Raw genomic sequence first — 18,283 nt, forward strand, 5'->3', positions numbered from 1 at the left:
CCCACTGCCGCAGCAGTGTCTCCCCAGCAGGGGTCTTTACCTGTATTTCCCACCGCCGCAGCGGTGTCGCTCCAGCAGGAGCCTTCTCTGTATTTCCCACTGCCGCAGCAGTGTCTCCCCAGCAGGGGTCTTTACCTGTATTTCCCACCGCCGCAGCGGTGTCGCTCCAGCAGGAGCCTTCTCTGTATTTCCCACTGCCGCAGCAGTGTCTCCCCAGCAAGGGTCTTTACCTGTATTTCCCACCGCCGCAGCGGTGTCGCTCCAGCAGGAGCCTTCTCTGTATTTCCCACCGCTGCAGCGGTGTCGCTCCAGCAGGAGCCTTCTCTGTATTTCCCACTGCTGCAGCAGTGTCTCCCCAGCAAGGGTCTTTACCTGTATTTCCCACCGCCGCAGCGGTGTTGCTCCAGCAGGAGCCTTCTCTGTATTTCCCACTGCCGCAGCAGTGTCTCCCCAGCAGGGGTCTTTACCTGTATTTCCCACCGCCGCAGCGGTGTCGCTCCAGCAGGAGCCTTCTCTGTATTTCCCACCGCCGCAGCGGTGTCTCCCCAGCAAGGGTCTTTACCTGTATTTCCCACCGCCGCAGCGGTGTCGCTCCAGCAGGAGCCTTCTCTGTATTTCCCACCGCTGCAGCGGTGTCGCTCCAGCAGGAGCCTTCTCTGTATTTCCCACTGCCGCAGCAGTGTCTCCCCAGCAGGGGCCTTTACCTGTATTTCCTACCGTCGCAGCAGTGTCTCCCCAGCAGGGGCCTTTACCTGTATTTCCTACCGTCGCAGCAGTGTTGCTCCAGCAGGTCGGGAGATATTGCAGACTATAAATTCCTATATGCAATATTAATTAAGTACAACTTTAAAATTCTAATTCTAAAGCAGCCTCCCCGGCGAGGCAAATAGTGCAAAACAGTATGCAAACGGTGGCGAGGAACCCAAAAATCCAATCGAGAAAAGAAATATTGAATAATGCATTTGATTTCATGAATACTGTGTGATTAAAGGAACAGAAACAAGTGTTACAGTGACTTATGCTCAAACACACACACGCGCATAAAAAAAACAAAAATGTTCAGAATGACATCAGGTCCATTGTTTGTATTTCCTCTAGTCAATCACTGTTTCTTGCCTTGTCAGAAAAGACACAGGACGCTGATGGATGCCAAACAAGTAGATCTAATAGCTAGGGGTGTTACGAGATCCAACAGGTCTCGCGAGAACACAATATCCTCACGCAATTGGCATGATTGGGGGGTGTTGGGCTCGAAATTGCGAGCATTTTAAATTTAACCTGTGTGACCTCAAAATATATTTGGGAGCATTTGTGTGAGTGCACATTTAGTTGTGGTGTGACCTGTTTTCATTACTGTACAGAACACGATTATAACTGAACAATGTATGTGCGTACTGTGAGAAGAGCTACAGTGATCGGCCAGGCCATTCGACAACGTGATTTTCCATCCCGCAGCGCTACTTTCTCACCATTTTTTATGTAAACACGTGCTAGACGTACAGGTTTCAACATTCTCTCGCGTCTTCAGCGCCTCGCGCATTAAGCACGGGTGTTTAAGGTGGTTGCTTTGGGAGTGCGCGGCTTATCAACAGCTGAGCTGACTGTACAACAAGTAAAGTATAGCAATTGTAAGTTCACATTACATTATTTTAAATACATTCACAGGCAAACCTATTCAAAAACAGATCATTTGTCTCTTACTTATGTGCAATGTAAGCATAAAACATGATGTGTTTATGTAGTTTTAACTGTTTCTTCAAAGGCTATGGGGGTTCACATTGACATTGTGATAAGATCGCCACCTCTGATAATATTATACATTTTATAAACTTTTTTGTGTAATTACTGCCTGTCAGTTGAGTTTGTGACCAAACATTTTGCAGTACTTGTTTATTACTGCATAAATTAATTCATTATAATAGAAGTTTAATTTGTTTCATAAAGTACAAGGTGATTTTATAATGACTAAATTTGTGCATTTTGTGTTTTTAGGTGAATAAAATAAAAATGTTCCCTATATATTTCACAATTGAGGATTTCTTTAAAAAAAGTCTATAAATCTCGTCTCGTGGGATACAGTAAGTGTCTTGTCACACCCTTAACAATAGCAGTCTTGAATGTTTTGAATGATCTATTGATGGCAGGCCAGTTGTTTTCATGACTATGAGGAGTTCTTGATGTTCTCACCCTCTGCTGCCGGCGCTGGACACTCGTCTCTGTAGAGCGCTCTTGTGTTTCTCCTGACCTTTCATGATGGCGTCGTGTTTCTGTTTTAACTCCATCATTTTAGCCCTGACCTCCTCATCACCACAAACATCTGCAACACAACAACAAACGCTCATGTTCTGTCATGACACTCATGCTGAACCCGTGGGACTCACGTGTGTCTTACCCAGAGGAGTCTCATCCAGATCAGACCTGGCGTTTAAACTCGCACCATTGGCCACCAGGAGCTCAACCATCTGAATCTATGACAGAAACACATTTCATTCTCAAGTCTTTGTGTCAGGATTTTCAGGTGTTGTGTTCTAGCTGTTTCACAGTATAAAGAAATGCTGATGTAGTTCAGATGTGTGTCTGTGCTCACTAAAGGTGTAACGTGTTCTCTACCTACGGTTCACCACGCACGTCATCTCAAATCTGACCACGCTATGAAGCTCTATAATATGCTTTATTAAAAAGAACAAAACACACAGACAGAGTTCAGCTAACGTGTGTTTCTGTTGATTGCTACTTTACAACACTGCTTATGAAATGACGTGGACAGCTTTATTCAACAGGATTAGTGTTGTCAAAAGTACCGGTACTTCCGGTCCAAGTCGGTAACTAAAAATAAAAAAGTTGTCTGTACCTCATTTTCATAAGACCCGGTACCACCGACGTACCGGGTCAACCGGGTACTGATGCTCTGTCTGACAGGTTGTCAGTCGGAAACTTTTCATAGACGCAACAAGACGTGATGAGCGGATAAGCGCGGCTCCGATCCACAAGAGATGCGCACAGAAATACTTCAGATTCAAGTCATATCACGAAGAAAACGAACAGAGTTTTGTTGTGAAAGGAGGAAACATCTGGATTTAAGTTAACAAGTTCAAGCGGTAAGTTTCAAATTCTGTTGCGTTTGCATTATGAATGTTGTATCATATGTTAAATTAAAGGTTACGTTAAAATAAACGTCCCTGTTTTCGTGTTAATTTGTTAGCGCCAATGCTAATCCAGTCAAGTGTCCTTATTAACCATTTAATGCTTTTATAACTGTAATGGGGTAAAATAAGTGGGAGGACAGGATGGGGTTTACAGTACCTATTTTATATTGGCCTATCTGCAATCTATGTGCTAGAAAACTAGCATACTAACTGTATGACTAACAATGTGTATGTCTTGGATAGATAACTCTATTAGGTTTAAAAAGCCACATTTAAACTAAAGAAAAATATATCTGTTGCATTTATTATGTTAATATACAGTTACCTTAATGTAAGTAATCTTGTGTAAATGCAGTATAAAAACTGAGGTTTGTTTTAATATTGCATATGCATGTTTGTTCAGTCAGTTGACTTACTGAAGTTTATTCTATTTGTCTTCTACAGCAGCAGACTGAGGAGGATGTTCATCAGCATCAAAGACCCCAGTGAGCACACAACAGTTTCAGGAACAATTAACTTATACTTCATGTATACAAAATGGCATTGCTTTCTATACATTTATATTAACAATGAGCTTTATTAATAAAATTGTGTTTCAATTAGCATGTACTGGTGTTTTGCTTTGGTACCGAAATTGGTACCGAGAACCGTGGAATTTTACTGGTATTGGTACCGACTACTGAAATTTTGGTACCGTGACAACACTAAACAGGATTGCTGTGTGCTGTATGACAGAGCGCAAATATTGAGTTCTCCTGAACGGATAAACTCACAAAAATCATGTCTCTCATGTCTGTCTTGGTTAGTATCCTAGCAAATATCATGACAGTTATGTTTTAAAGTGATAGTTCACCCAAAAAATTAGAATTCTGTCATCATTTACTCACCCTCAACTCATTTCATACCTGTATAAATGCCTTTGTTCCGATGAACACAGAGAAAGATATTTGGAACAATGTTAGTCATTTTCAGTTCCGGGACGTCATCGACTGCCATAGTAGGACGAATGAAGTGGTAGTCAAATGTGCTCGAGAACTCTTCCCAAATTCTTCAAAATACTGTATCTCATTATGTGTTCAACAGAACAAAAAAATACAATATTTTTTCCTACTATGGTAGTGGATGATGTCCCAGAACTGAAAATCGCCAACATACAGATTTTTCATTTTTGGATGAACTGTCCCTTTAAATTCCAGCTCCAGTACTGACCTGTCCCCAGCAGGCGGCAGCGTGGAGCGGCGTCCAGCCGTCATTGTCTCTGTCATCAGGAGAGACTTTATTCTCCAGCAGCAGTTCACCCACAGACACGTATCCATTAGCAGCAGCTATGTGCAGCTACACACGCAAGAACACACTCAGTGTTTGGAGATGAAATATAAACACAACGAGGACTTCATGTTGACGTCTCTCACCAGACTCGCGCCCTGCTCGTCTCTCAGGCTCAGATCTCCAGCGCTCTCCAGCACCTCACGCAGGTCTCGCAGCATCTCGCTCTCTTTAGCTCCGCGACATTCATCGATCCGCTCCTGAGTGATTCCTGAACACAAACACACATTAACATGAGATTATTGCAGGTTAAGGTTCTTCATTTGTGGATTCTGATTTTGTGCATGTGAGACAAGAGTGCTTAAGAAAGAAAGGAGTGTGTTAGTAAAATCAAATGTATGAGAAGATTTGCTCTTGACGTGCTGCAGTATAAAGTCAAATCAAACACTGTAACAGTTTTGATTTCACACATTTAGACACAGGGCTAACGTTAGCCGCTCTCACCAGCCCTGAGCTTAAGTGACAGTGTTGCCAGATCTTCATAGAAAAAAAACAGCACACAAAGACAAGCCCAAAATACACCTTTAAATTCAAATAGTTTATATTTTATAAGACCAAAAAACCCTGAAATATCTGCAATAACTGACCATTTTATTAACATCTAATGTGCCGAACTTTATGAGCTTAGACCAAACAACAAGCAAAATGAAAAAATTTGTCTTGTGGAAATATATTTCTTCTCATGTTTTGTGAAATATGTGATTGTGTCTCTGTCGCAGTGTAAGAGAATGAAGTTTTCATGATGACAGACGCTCACCCTGCTCAGCCATCACCATCTCAATGAGTTCTAGTGTCGCCTCGTCCTCACACAGATCATACGCCATATTCCCATCTGCATTCACCGCCAACAGATCAGCACCCCTGAACACACAAACATCAACATCAACACAACACAACACAACACAACACAACACAACACAACACAACACAGATCATATTCCCATCTGCATTCACCGCCAACAGATCAGCACCCCTGAACACACAAACATCAACATCAACACAACACAACACAACACAACACAACACAACACAACACAACACAGATCATATTCCCATCTGCATTCACCGCCAACAGATCAGCACCCCTGAACACACAAACATCAACATCAACACAACACAACACAACACAACACAACACAACACAACACAACACAGATCATATTCCCATCTGCATTCACCGCCAACAGATCAGCACCCCTGAACACACAAACATCAACATCAACACAACACAACACAACACAACACAACACAACACAACACAACACAGATCATATTCCCATCTGCATTCACCGCCAACAGATCAGCACCCCTGAACACACAAACATCAACATCAACACAACACAACACAACACAACACAGATCATATTCCCATCTGCATTCACCGCCAACAGATCAGCACCCCTGAACACACAAACAACAACACAACACAACACAACACAACACAGATCATATTCCCATCTGCATTCACCGCCAACAGATCAGCACCCCTGAACACACAAACATCAACATCAACACAACACAACACAACACAACACAGATCATATTCCCATCTGCATTCACCGCCAACAGATCAGCACCCCTGAACACACAAACAACAACACAACACAACACAACACAACACAGATCATATTCCCATCTGCATTCACCGCCAACAGATCAGCACCCCTGAACACACAAACATCAACATCAACACAACACAACACAACACAACACAACACAGATCATATTCCCATCTGCATTCACCGCCAACAGATCAGCACCCCTGAACACACAAACATCAACATCAACACAACACAACACAACACAACACAGATCATATTCCCATCTGCATTCACCGCCAACAGATCAGCACCCCTGAACACACAAACATCAACACAACACAACACAACACAACACAGATCATATTCCCAACTGCATTCACCGCCAACAGATCAGCACCCCTGAACACACAAACATCAACAGCACACACAACACAACAACATCACAAACACAACACAACACAGATCATATTCCCATCTGCATTCAACGCCAACAGATCAACACCCCTAAACACACAAACATCAACATCACACACAACACAATCAACACAGTTGCTGATGAACTCACGTGTCCAGCAGTAACTGTACGAGGTTTGTGTGACCGCAGGTGGCTGCTGCATGTAGTGGAGTCCACAGCTCGCTGTCACACGCGTTGACATTTGCACCCGCATCCAGAAGACAACGCGCCACATCCACAAAATCATCTATACAACACTGCAGAGAAACACAACAACAAATATTACAACAAATATTACCAAACACTAAACAACAAGCTTCATTTACAAAACCAATGTACAACAGAAAACTGCCTGTACGGGCGTTTCCACAAAAAACACATGACACTCATGTTTTTATTTAGTTTAACAAACACAAAATGAGATTTCTACACAATTACTGACTTTTCCCCACATGAAGAAAGACTTTACTAAAACAGTAAGTGTTTTACTTTCCCACACTAGAAACACTGGATTATATGAATGCTTTTCAAATCTGTTTAACTGCCCAAACATGATTACATATTTGTACTTATTCACTTAAATTATACAATAATATGATTCATTTTATACTGTTCTATACTGTATGTTGGCCTTTCTTGTTGTTGTCTTGTTTCTTTGTATTGTTCATCAATAGATGAAGACTGATGACTAATGGGTGAGGCTGAATTTATGGGGTGTTGAATGATGATAGTTTTTATCTATCACATTTATTAATGAATGATCATTTGAACGATGGAATTCATCAATCACACATGAACCCTGTCATGATCATCGGTCTCTCATTCTTAACACAGTTAGTGAGAAGATTGGACTCTGAAGGGACGTTCTGTGAGCTCAGAAGATAATTGAGGTTGAATTGTCAAAGTTAGAGGATATCTATAAATCACGCTGTAAGCGATCAGCATCTGTAAGGACTCCACACAGCCATGTCATGTCATGTTTGAATGGGTTCCGTCTGGTAGACTTATTATGCCCGCACCTCAAGGGTGAGGAACAGTTTTATTCCCAGGGCCATAAGATATTTCTCTGATTGTTAAGGAACTTGGACTTCGTTCCCAAACTTATTGCTTGCATGGTTTGCACTGGCATGATGTTGAAGTATCTATTGTTAACTTTATTAACGTGTTTTAAATTGTGTGCATTTTAATTATTTATATATTTAATAATTGTTTTATAGGCACTGATTTTCTGATGTGTTTTAAATTTGAATTCTACGGTTGCATCTTTGTGTGAAAGCACATTTAAAATTTTGTTGGTTTGTCTGACGAGGGTTGTACAAACACAATGACAATAAAGAATTCAATTAAATTCAACGAGATGATTTCTGCACACACATCTGCTCTTGTTTTGTATGTTAGATGGATAAATGACACCCAGTGTATGTACAGTAAATCTGCTGAGCTGAAAGAAGATCTGCACACGAGCAGCAGCTTATTTTCTTCAGACTTCTTTGACTTGTAAAGTAGAAACAAATATTGTCAGCTCTTGTTTGGACAACTCATCTGAATTCTGTCAACACATTCAGAGAAAATCAGAGACAGATTCATATTTCATATTGGAGGAAAGTTATTTATAAAAAGGACTTACTGTTGTTTTCTTTGGTCATTAATAAAATCTCTTAAAGGTGCCATGAATTAAAACAACAATTTTAACCCAAGCTTTTGTTATATAAGAGGGAATCGTATTCACGCGAACATCATGTAAGTGTCAGAACTGAAACCGCCCTTGTTACTGAGATTACAACTGCTATTGACACCAGGCCCAGCGAACGCCAGGTTCTGGAATGCACCTATTTATGACGTCATTGATAATTTGAACACCGCCTCCACAGAAAAATATCAACGACTACTTCTCTAGCCCCGCCCACTGGTTCGCCAATGACAGCACTGAAATAACAAAAGACACGTGAGTTCAAGACTAAAATTAAAAAGCAGTGCTGTGCCATCCATATTGGATCCGACAGGAATGGCGCAGCAATCTTATGTGAGTACAAGATTTTTGTACTATGCATCACTATTGCTTTGTTAGAGATTGCTTGATGTGCCCTGTGTAACCTAACGTTACGTCTATAACCAAATTCAGAGAAGGCTCCAACTAAGTTTACTACACAAACTGCTATCCAATCATAGCAGTTAAGGCGTTTACTTCCAAGTCTTCATGGCGGAACGCCCATTCAAACCGATCGTTTGTCGAGCCAGCCTCAAAACCCGGGTAGAAAACAGCCTATTAATTATTGATTTTGATGTTTTTGAATGTAAAAACCACGCGAACGTTATAAGTAGACTTCATACAACAGTATAAAACAATAAACAAGCCCAGTTCATCACACCTTTACCGCATGACTCATGATAATCAAACTTTCAGTCTCTGTTCTGTTGTACACACTGACTGGACTCCAGACCGGGATTTCATCAAACAATACTAGTCACACATGTGCCACCTGTAAATGTGGATTTTGTCTCTGCTTCTAAATTATTTATATAGCACATTTAAACAAGTGCTGTAGAAAATAATAAAGATAGTAAATCATAAATAATACAAACTTTAAACCCTTTTCCTGCAGTGACAATACCTCATTTATAATCAAAAGCTGGTGTGAGCAGATCTGGTTTATACCATGGTCTGTCTGAATACTTGATTCTGATTGGCATTAAAAACCCTTTATAACACAGCTCGTTGTAATGCTTGATTCTGATTGGCCAGTCGTGACATTTGCAGGTTTGTTATTCCCAGATAACAACCGCTCAAAACCTGGATGTAACATCCTTTTGACAGGTTTTTTTTTGACATAATGACATTATATTTACAAATGATTAAAACAAATCACCTGACATTTGAACGTCTGTTGTCATCATTAAAGGGGTCATATGGTGCGAATACGTGTTTTTCCGTGTCTTTGGTGTGTTATAAGTTGCTCATGCATGTATTAGACGTGTAAAATTGCAGAAATGAAAGTGTGGGAACAGAAGATGCATTCTATGTAAAAGCGAATGCTCACCCAGACCTGCCTGAAACACCTCGTGTAGCCACACCCCCACAAATCTACGTCAGTTGGTGGTCTGATTTGACTAAGACCGCCCAAATGTATACGCAAGTAAGGTGGGCGTACCTGTCAGTACAATTGAAGAGGAACCTGATGTTCCAAATATGGTCATTTCCCTCACATGCTTGCAGTATTCCACCAATCACTACGCACTTTTTTAATTGGCCAATCATAGCACACCTCGCTTTTCAGAGCCATGAGCTTTCAGAGAGGCTGGGCAAAGAGGAGATACAAACATGCACGGTGTGTGGAAAATACAGCGTTTTTCAACCTTAAATCGTGTATACACATTACATTACATCTAAAACAAACCATAATATTAATTTTAGACGTGTCATAAGACCCCTTTAAAACCAAAAGTAAATGTTTTTTCCTTGCGGAAGGTCTGCATTCGGTAAAAATGAGCTAATAAAATATTTCAAATTCACATTTCATGTCCAGTTTTTTTCTCATGTGACAGCATCCGAGTAATAAGCAGGATAATGTTATCGGCTGTTATCCTCTGCTTTGCGTCGGGTCCTGATCACACTGTCGGGGCTTACTGTATTTCTGTATTATCTTACACACAAATAATCAACTCCAAACACCTCAGGGCAGCTAATTCAATCATAGCAACACAATAGTCATATCAATCTCGTTGAATCTCGTTGAGTCTAAAATCACTTTAAGAAACAGCATAACAACAACAGGCATGTGAACAGCCAAGGACAAAAAAGAAGGAAGACTGCACCACCCTCACCCACCACCCACCCAAAATACATATCTAACATCTTTAATAGTAAAAAATGAAATGTTACATGATTAAAAAAAACAACCAAACATAAATATGTTTTACTTAAAACATAAAAAGAAATCATAATCATTTTGGTATTATCAGTTCAAATGTTTAGCAGTTTAATAGTCACATCTTTTTTAAATCAGATGGGTTAGTGAGTGTAGCGAGGAAGGCGGGACGAGAGCCGTGGGGCAGGAAGGCGGGGCCGGTGGCGTGAGTGATAATGAGTATCAGCTGTACGCGCACCGGTCCCGCATGCCTCACGGGGAGCTAGGGAGCATAAGAGGACGAGCGACGGGACTGCCGAGGAGAGAGGACCGGGCCCGGAAGTTGTTCCTGATGGAGGATGGTTGTGTGGCCGGCAGTCGTCCGTGAGGGGCTGCCGGCCTGTTTTAATGCTGTTTATTGTTTATTTATTTTGATTAAATATGTTTAGATGTTTGCCGGTTCCCGCCTCCTTCCTTCCCTTCTATTGAACCGTGTTACATTGGTGCCGAAACCCGGGAGGAAGGAGGGACATGCTGTCGAAGAGCCCTCGCCGCCGAGCGGCCTCGCGGTGCTGAGGAGTTCGGGCAGCGCGGACGAGGGCGTCCGCCAGCGGCTGCCCGAGATCGTGGTGCTGGAACGATGGGATTCGGTGGGGACGGAGAGCCCGCGGCCGTGCTCCTGGGACGAGGTGGGATGGCGGCCATGGAGGGAGCTCGGGAGTGCCGGCTGCCCTCAGCCAGAAGCCATCGCCGGCCGCCAGGAGGCGGAGGAGGATCGGGCCGTCCACCGAACGTCCAGCACCACAACATAGCACCGCGAGGAAGAGCCTCTCGGCTGGCTGAGGACCGAGCGACGGCGTGTCGGGGAACCGGACTATTTTTTTTTTCTTTTTCTCCTCTCTCCCCTCTCTCGTCCCTGTCGCTCGGGGTGCTCCCGGCTCCGTTCTCTTGTCTCGTCGGTGCGTACCCCCAGGCGCTGGGGCTCTCAAGGGGGGGGCCCCCCGGGGGGAGTAAGCACAGGCGCGGTGGTACCCCCCGGCCTGTGAGGGGCGATGGGGGTATGTAGCGAGGAAGGCGGGACGAGAGCCGTGGGGCAGGAAGGCGGGGCCGGTGGCGTGAGTGATAATGAGTATCAGCTGTACGCGCACCGGTCCCGCATGCCTCACGGGGAGCTAGGGAGCATAAGAGGACGAGCGACGGGACTGCCGAGGAGAGAGGACCGGGCCCGGAAGTTGTTCCTGTTTGTGTTAAGTTTTGTTTATACTTGTGTGGCCGGCAGACGTCCGTGAGGGGCTGCCGGCCTGTTTTAATGCTGTTTATTGTTAATTTATTTTGATTAAATATGTTTAGATGTTTGCCGGTTCCCGCCTCCTTCCTTCCCTTCTATTGAACCGTGTTACAGTGAGTGTTGCCAGATCTTTAAAAACAGTGAATGGAAACAAGTCAAAATAAACCTTAAAAATCCAAATTGTTTATATTTTATTAAACCAAAAAATCTCAAATATCCACAAATGCCCATTTCTTACACCTAAAGGGCCGAGCTTTATGATGTAAGACCAAACAACAAGAATACAAGTGCTCTAAAAATTAATGAACATGGCAACACTGCAAAAGAGCGCTCTGTGAAGCAAACAAAACACAGCACATCTGTCAGCGGTAGTTGAGTTTAAATTGATGGACAAAACGAGTCTTTAGCTGAAAAATAGCCGACACAAAACAGGTTATGTTCTTATTCCCAGCAGCGAGGCGTTAGAACGTCGCTATGGTTACCAGTGTGTCAATCATCACAAATGCAGGAGTGACTACCTGTTCCGTACACACATGGGACGATCGCTTCATTTAAATGCAGTAAAAGGTGAAGTGACAACCGAATTTATCAGGAGTGTGCACTTGGCCATAGACGACTCAACGTTACAAACGTTGTTCAGTTCCCCACTCATTTCAAAGCGACCAGTTGGCTTGGTTGGATGATGACGTACATTCCCAAAACCCTGTCACGAATAAAAATAAATCAAATGGATGCAATTTACGGAGGTGACCGTTTTTATACAGAAAAATCACATCCCCGAACAATTAAACCTGACATCAACTGTGCCCTGACTTTGGTTTCCTGAGCTTGAATTGTGCTAAAAACACATTTTGAGGTCTCTTCAGCTACTGCACGTGCACAGATTGGATCAGAGACAATCATTAGTTTCAGTCATCTGACGATTGGCTGGATTAGAGCGGCCAGATTGAGTGTTACATTAGGTACCCCTCTTGCACTGTAATTGGACGGCTGAGTAAAAAGTGACATTGATGAACATCTTTCAACTCACAGGACCTGGAGGAAAACAGCCAAAGCTCATGCTGAGTGTGGACAAAAACTATCTATCTGCTGCAGCATCTTTAAAAGAGCAACACTTCTAATAGAAATCAACAGAAGAAATGAGCTACAGTGTGCGCTGGTAAATCTGTTATGTTTCGTTTGTGTACACACTGACTAAAGCTAAAACAAATAACATGACATCTTTCATTTTAAAGAGAAAAACACTGCTCTTGACTGTTGATTATTCTGTTTTTCTTGAAGGTTATTGTTAAATAGACCCAAATGAAAGAAACGTTGATAATTGTGGTCAAACCGCTGGTCAATTGAAGTTGCTCTAAAGTGTTCTGCATGTGCTCCTAAAATTTGTCGGGTGATAACAGTGACCCTAGAAAAAAAGTAAAAAAAAAAAACTTTCATCTGGAGCCCTGTGTCTCTCAGATGTCTATATACATGTGCCGATATTCGGTAATGCGATTAATTGCGGTAATGGATTAGCACGATGTTGTTATCGCGGGCACTTTCAAATACCGCGAAAATATATCGATTTTTTAGAACGTGTATTTGTTTATTTGTCATTAACCGGATAAAAGTACACTGCGTGTATGCTGCGTAGGAATGCGCACTCTGATCTAAACAATCCCGTTCCCCATGTGGAGATGCCTACGTGTGTGTGCGCGCGCGCTTCTGAGCAAAAGACGCGCGCGCACTCTGATGTAAACAGTAGCACACGGAGAGGAAGCATGGCGGAAGGAGGAACGCTGCCGACGATTTATCCCCCTTCTAAAAGGGTGAAGTCTGAGGTTTGGAAATATTTTGGGTTAAAATTAAGCCGAGTAATAAAATTTGACAGTGTGGCTGAATAATTATTTTAATTATACGCTGATGGAACGCAATAAAGTCATACACTGTCTCAAAGTGCGAGTGAATTTGCTCTTTATAAATGTTTAGCTTGCTATAATAGTTAACACACTGGCTTGGCTTGTTATTCAAACAATAATAATAATAAAATGAATTGTAGTACTAGCGTTGTACAGACATAAGTATATTTAAAACAAAAGTTGTTCTTTTGCAGTTTGCACTTTATTCTGTTTGAATACACTCACTTTATACATCATTACTGTGTGTTGCTTTATTTATATTTAAATGTTTGAGGTTCTCTCTATTATTTAAAATAAAGTTGTTATCAAGAGGAAAACACTGAAGTTGGTTTATATTTTCAACCTGCATTTCTCATTGAATTGAATACTGCGATAATACCGCTTACCGCGATGAAACCTTAATCAATTAATCGCAGCATGGAAATTTGATACCGGCACAAGCCTAGATGTCTATTAGTGTAATGTGTGTGTGTGTGTACCTGATGTAGCGCTGTGAGTCCGTCTTCATTGACCAGATCTGGACTGACTCCATTATTCAGCAGCTCTCGCACTGTTATGAAGACACAAAGCAACAACAGTTAGTACACACCATATGATTCAAGCTCCTTGCGTCATGTGTCTATGTTGGGTCAGAGGTCACTCTAGCACATGAACTTGATGAAACAGCTTCCATCAATGGCATTATGTGTGATCACGAGAGAGTCGCTTTACGGCTGACCACTGACCCAACGTGTGACGTCTCTTCTGTTGAAGTCCTCAGACATTTTATAAAAACTTCTTGTTTTCTACTTTTAATTTACATTTTACAATTATACACTTGTCAGATCGCATTATACGATAGATTTGTTTGCGAGTATGTGTAATCCCTGGGATGGAACCCATGACCTTGGCATTGCTAGCGCCACGCTCTAACCACTGAGCTGCAGGAAAGCTCATTCGTGACGTTTAATTTGGCTCTATCCTCTGCGTTTCATCTTCATCTTTTCTCACCTGAGATTATGCTACGAATGCGGCTTAAATCATACGTTGGGTCAGACATGAACTTTCCCTTTAACCCCGCAGTGTCGTATGGTAAAGCCCTGCATTTCAACCAGAGCCCGATGGGCCCGACAAATGTGCGCTCCGCCCTAAGGATTTACTCACATTTATCCCGGTTGCTCTTAACCTGCCCGAGTGTGATCCCCTCCCTCCTCCCCCGCTGGCCTGCGCTCACATTGTACTTTTTTCTTACGTGTTCAAAAGCTTTTTTAAACGTAACTCACACTGTACTTTACCATCCGCTCCCAAGCCCGCTTTCATCATTACGATGCGACTGCTTTGAAGCTCATATTGTCCCCTTCCCAAACCACACCGCGCTCCAGCCCACCTCTTCCAACCAGGCCAGTGAACCACACCAGGCTTTAGGTGTCAAACGCACCACGGGCTTCAGTCGGACTCGCGCTGAGAATTCTGATAAGCTGTCTGATCTGCTGATAAGCTACCAACATCTCTGAAATAGACATATGCCCAGTTAACCGAAAATATATATCACGTGATTTATGCACAACTTGTGAGTGAAGTACGGTAAAATACTGCTGCATCTGAAAGCCAGAGGGCGCTCACATGCAGAAACTCCAAATACGCACTGCAGAAGAAGACCATAACACACTAGTAGTAGGAAATGCCTAAGGGCATGTTTTTATCACCGATCCTCAAGCCTACTCAGGTATTTTTATGATAATAAAGTATATTTATAATGATCATGTTTGACGGGTGTTGCTTTTTTAAATGCACGTTATAAGCGACTCAAACTCGCACTGCTTTTAGATCGAGCAGCATTTCTACTGATCCCAGAGCCGTGCTTCACGGACAAGCTACGCATCAATAAAATAAACGATACCTTGCATCATCGCAGCCAGCTCGGTTTCAGCAGGATTTGGTGGTAACCGCGGTTAACCGGGCACATGTCTACTCTGAAACCAGATCCGTTCACGATCGCATTCCGGGAGTTATCAGAAAAAAATCACAAAACAGGAGCGTGGCGGGAGATGGGTCTGTAAAAAGTGTTTACACGTATGCATAGAACTGAATTTACTTTATATCGCGACATTTGTGAAATCTGATTCAATTTGAATGAACTGATCAGAACGCAGAAAACTTGTATATTCTAAATGAGGACATGAACACATAAACTTCATCTCCAGAGCGGTTTCATTTGATTCAAGTTATTGTCCAGGGCTCCAGACTAACTTCTTTTAATCGGAGCACTGTAGCCCCTGAAATAAAACTTTTAGAGCGCAAACAGAAAATTTAGGGGCACGCCTTAAATCAGCAACCCAACGTCAAAGCGCTGAAAGTGAGTAAAGACATGGTAGAAACAGTCCATGTCGCTGCGGTGGTTCAGCTTTAATGATATAAAGCGAGCGAGGAGGACACTTTTTGGGAGCAAACAAACAAAAATTCAGACTATATTCAACTACAGTTAGGGCCATAAATATTTGGACAGAGGCACATTTTTTGTTATTTTAGCCGTGTATCAATACGTTTTCGAGTTACAGTTTTATAATGGATATTGTCTTAAAGTGCACACTCTCAGCTTTATTTAGAGTGTATTCACATCCAGATTAGCTGAAGGATTTAGGAATTACAGCTCTTTAATATGAAGCTCCCCCTTTTTCAAGGGACCAAAAGTAATTGGACAGTTGAATAAAAAGCTGTTTTATTCACAGGTTAGGGCTTTTCCTTTTCCTCGATATTTACTTGTTTTTCAACATGAAACACCAGGTCGAAGCATGGAGCCCTGTAAACTCAAGTGTCTGTGCGACGCTCAGTTAAAATAAAAGTCTGCTTAAAGGGCTGATTGAACGCGGTTTCATGTTTCGCCTTTGATTTAGTGTGTTCTAACCGTTTGTGCACGTATAAGACATTCAAAGTCACAAAACTCAAAGTTTTGCACAAAATGATTTACTCAATCTAAAAGAGAAGCCTGATCCAGATCTGCCAAGGCCTCGATTAGTCACGCCCACACATCTCTACGTCATGTTTGCATCACGCCGCCCAAATGTACTCTTAAAGAAGGCGTAGCTTCAGTTATCACAGCCATCAAGTCACAGCAGACGACATAAAAACATACCTCTGTAAAGCGTCCTTCTGGTCCATCCGTTGGTTTCATTCTCCTAACTAGATTCAAAGGCAAAACCGATGCTGGCACTTACAGTATGTACTTGTATTTATGCTGTTTATTATAACCGCTCCCACGTGAATCCACTCCGAGTGGGTGGCGAGGCCAACTGACGATGGTTCCGGCATGAGAGTTGAGCGCTCTGGGCTTTCACACACTGTCTGGCCTCCGCTGTACTTGCACATGTGCTTTTGATCCGCTCGTTTCATTATTTCATCTGACACTGCTGATATCAGTGTACTGTTTTGAACTGTTATTATGCAAAATGTCACTAAGTGACAGGACGGATGAACTGACAATCGGCCTCGTCCTGGAAGTTAGCGGTTATGGTGAGGGCTGTAACATTTCTGCCACACCCTTGAGCTATTCAGCCAATCACAACGCACAGCACAACTGGCCAATCAGATCACACTGCACTTTCCAGAGTGATGAGTTTTGTAAAAATCGATGCGTTTTAGAAATATATTTTTTTCCTCCCTAAAACGTATAAACACATTATATTGCACCAAAAATGAACACAAGTTAATAATGTTTTTAATCATGTCATATGACTCCATTAACTTAAATGATCACACACACATGAATGTACAATGTAGTAATAATAAATACTGTATTATACAACAGTTCTTTTTGGTTCTCGAATCTGATTAACTGAGAGCTATGCGATTTTCCACCAGTAGTCGCACAGAAACCACTTTACCGTTTGTATCACTCCGTCACTAAACTATGTCAGACTTATGAAACTAAATAAAACAGGCACATTAGGCAGTGTCTCTTAGCTCATTCACAGCTGTTACAGCAGGTGGCGTATGCACCTGAACAAGTTGGTTATGACCCGCCATATAAACAGAGAGAGTGAGAGAGAGTAAACAAGCGCATGTTATAACACATTTATAACACATTCTCAGTGAGCTGACCTTTACAAGTCTCTGTTTCTTTCATTCACACACACGCCCTGCCTCGTTATTTCTCACTAATAACTTCACTAAAGCAGCACTGCGCATATTTAAAAAAACGTGACAGTTTGGAATTAGTAACAGAGGTTTGTTTAACTGTTATGTTCCTGTGTAGCTCTGTCGGTAGAGCATTGCGCTAACAACGCAAGGTTGTGGGTTCAATCCCAGGGAACACACACTGATAAAAAAAGACTTGTATAGACTAAATGCACTAAGTCGCTTTGGATAAAAGTGTCTGCCAAATGCATAAATGTAATGTAAATGTAAAATGTTATGCTGGGTTTTAAAGACACTCTGATGTTGTTTCTGATTTCTCTACACACTTGTGCCGTGGAACTGTTGTATAAGTGCAATATCGCTCTCGTAGTCGTGTGATAGTGCTCTATATCAGCAGCTGTGGTTGTCTCCTGTACTCGTGCCTCTGACCAAATCTCAGCCATGCTGATATAGAGCACTATCACACGACTACGAGAGCAATATTGCATTACTATAGTGAGATTGAACAAGTATCTAGAATCCTATAGTGATTTTTATGTAGATAAATAAATTACTATTGTAGAGTAAAAATGGAAAACACAGAATTCAGAAAAATTCAAACAGAAAAAAACTGACTTTGAGAACAAATAAACTGGATTATAAATATAGATTTTATAGGGCTCTGTGTGTGTT

At 42.1% G+C, this 18,283-nt stretch overlaps 1 protein-coding gene across 1 annotated transcript in view; it reads right to left on the reverse strand.

Moving 5' to 3' along the window:
* ppp1r16a (protein phosphatase 1, regulatory subunit 16A) overlaps positions 1 to 18,283 on the reverse strand; it is a 32,984-nt gene that overhangs the window by 6,642 nt on the left and 8,059 nt on the right. The window contains exons 3-9 of the mRNA XM_057358397.1: positions 13,978 to 14,048; positions 6,579 to 6,724; positions 5,230 to 5,333; positions 4,559 to 4,683; positions 4,356 to 4,481; positions 2,393 to 2,468; positions 2,188 to 2,317 (exon numbers count right to left, since the gene is read on the reverse strand). Of these exons, the coding sequence (XP_057214380.1) occupies positions 2,188 to 2,317; positions 2,393 to 2,468; positions 4,356 to 4,481; positions 4,559 to 4,683; positions 5,230 to 5,333; positions 6,579 to 6,724; positions 13,978 to 14,048 (778 nt within the window). The remainder of the gene's footprint in view (positions 1 to 2,187; positions 2,318 to 2,392; positions 2,469 to 4,355; positions 4,482 to 4,558; positions 4,684 to 5,229; positions 5,334 to 6,578; positions 6,725 to 13,977; positions 14,049 to 18,283) is intronic.

Source organism: Triplophysa rosa, linkage group LG18, assembly GCF_024868665.1.
Source record: "Triplophysa rosa linkage group LG18, Trosa_1v2, whole genome shotgun sequence".
Lineage (NCBI taxonomy): Eukaryota > Metazoa > Chordata > Actinopteri > Cypriniformes > Nemacheilidae > Triplophysa > Triplophysa rosa.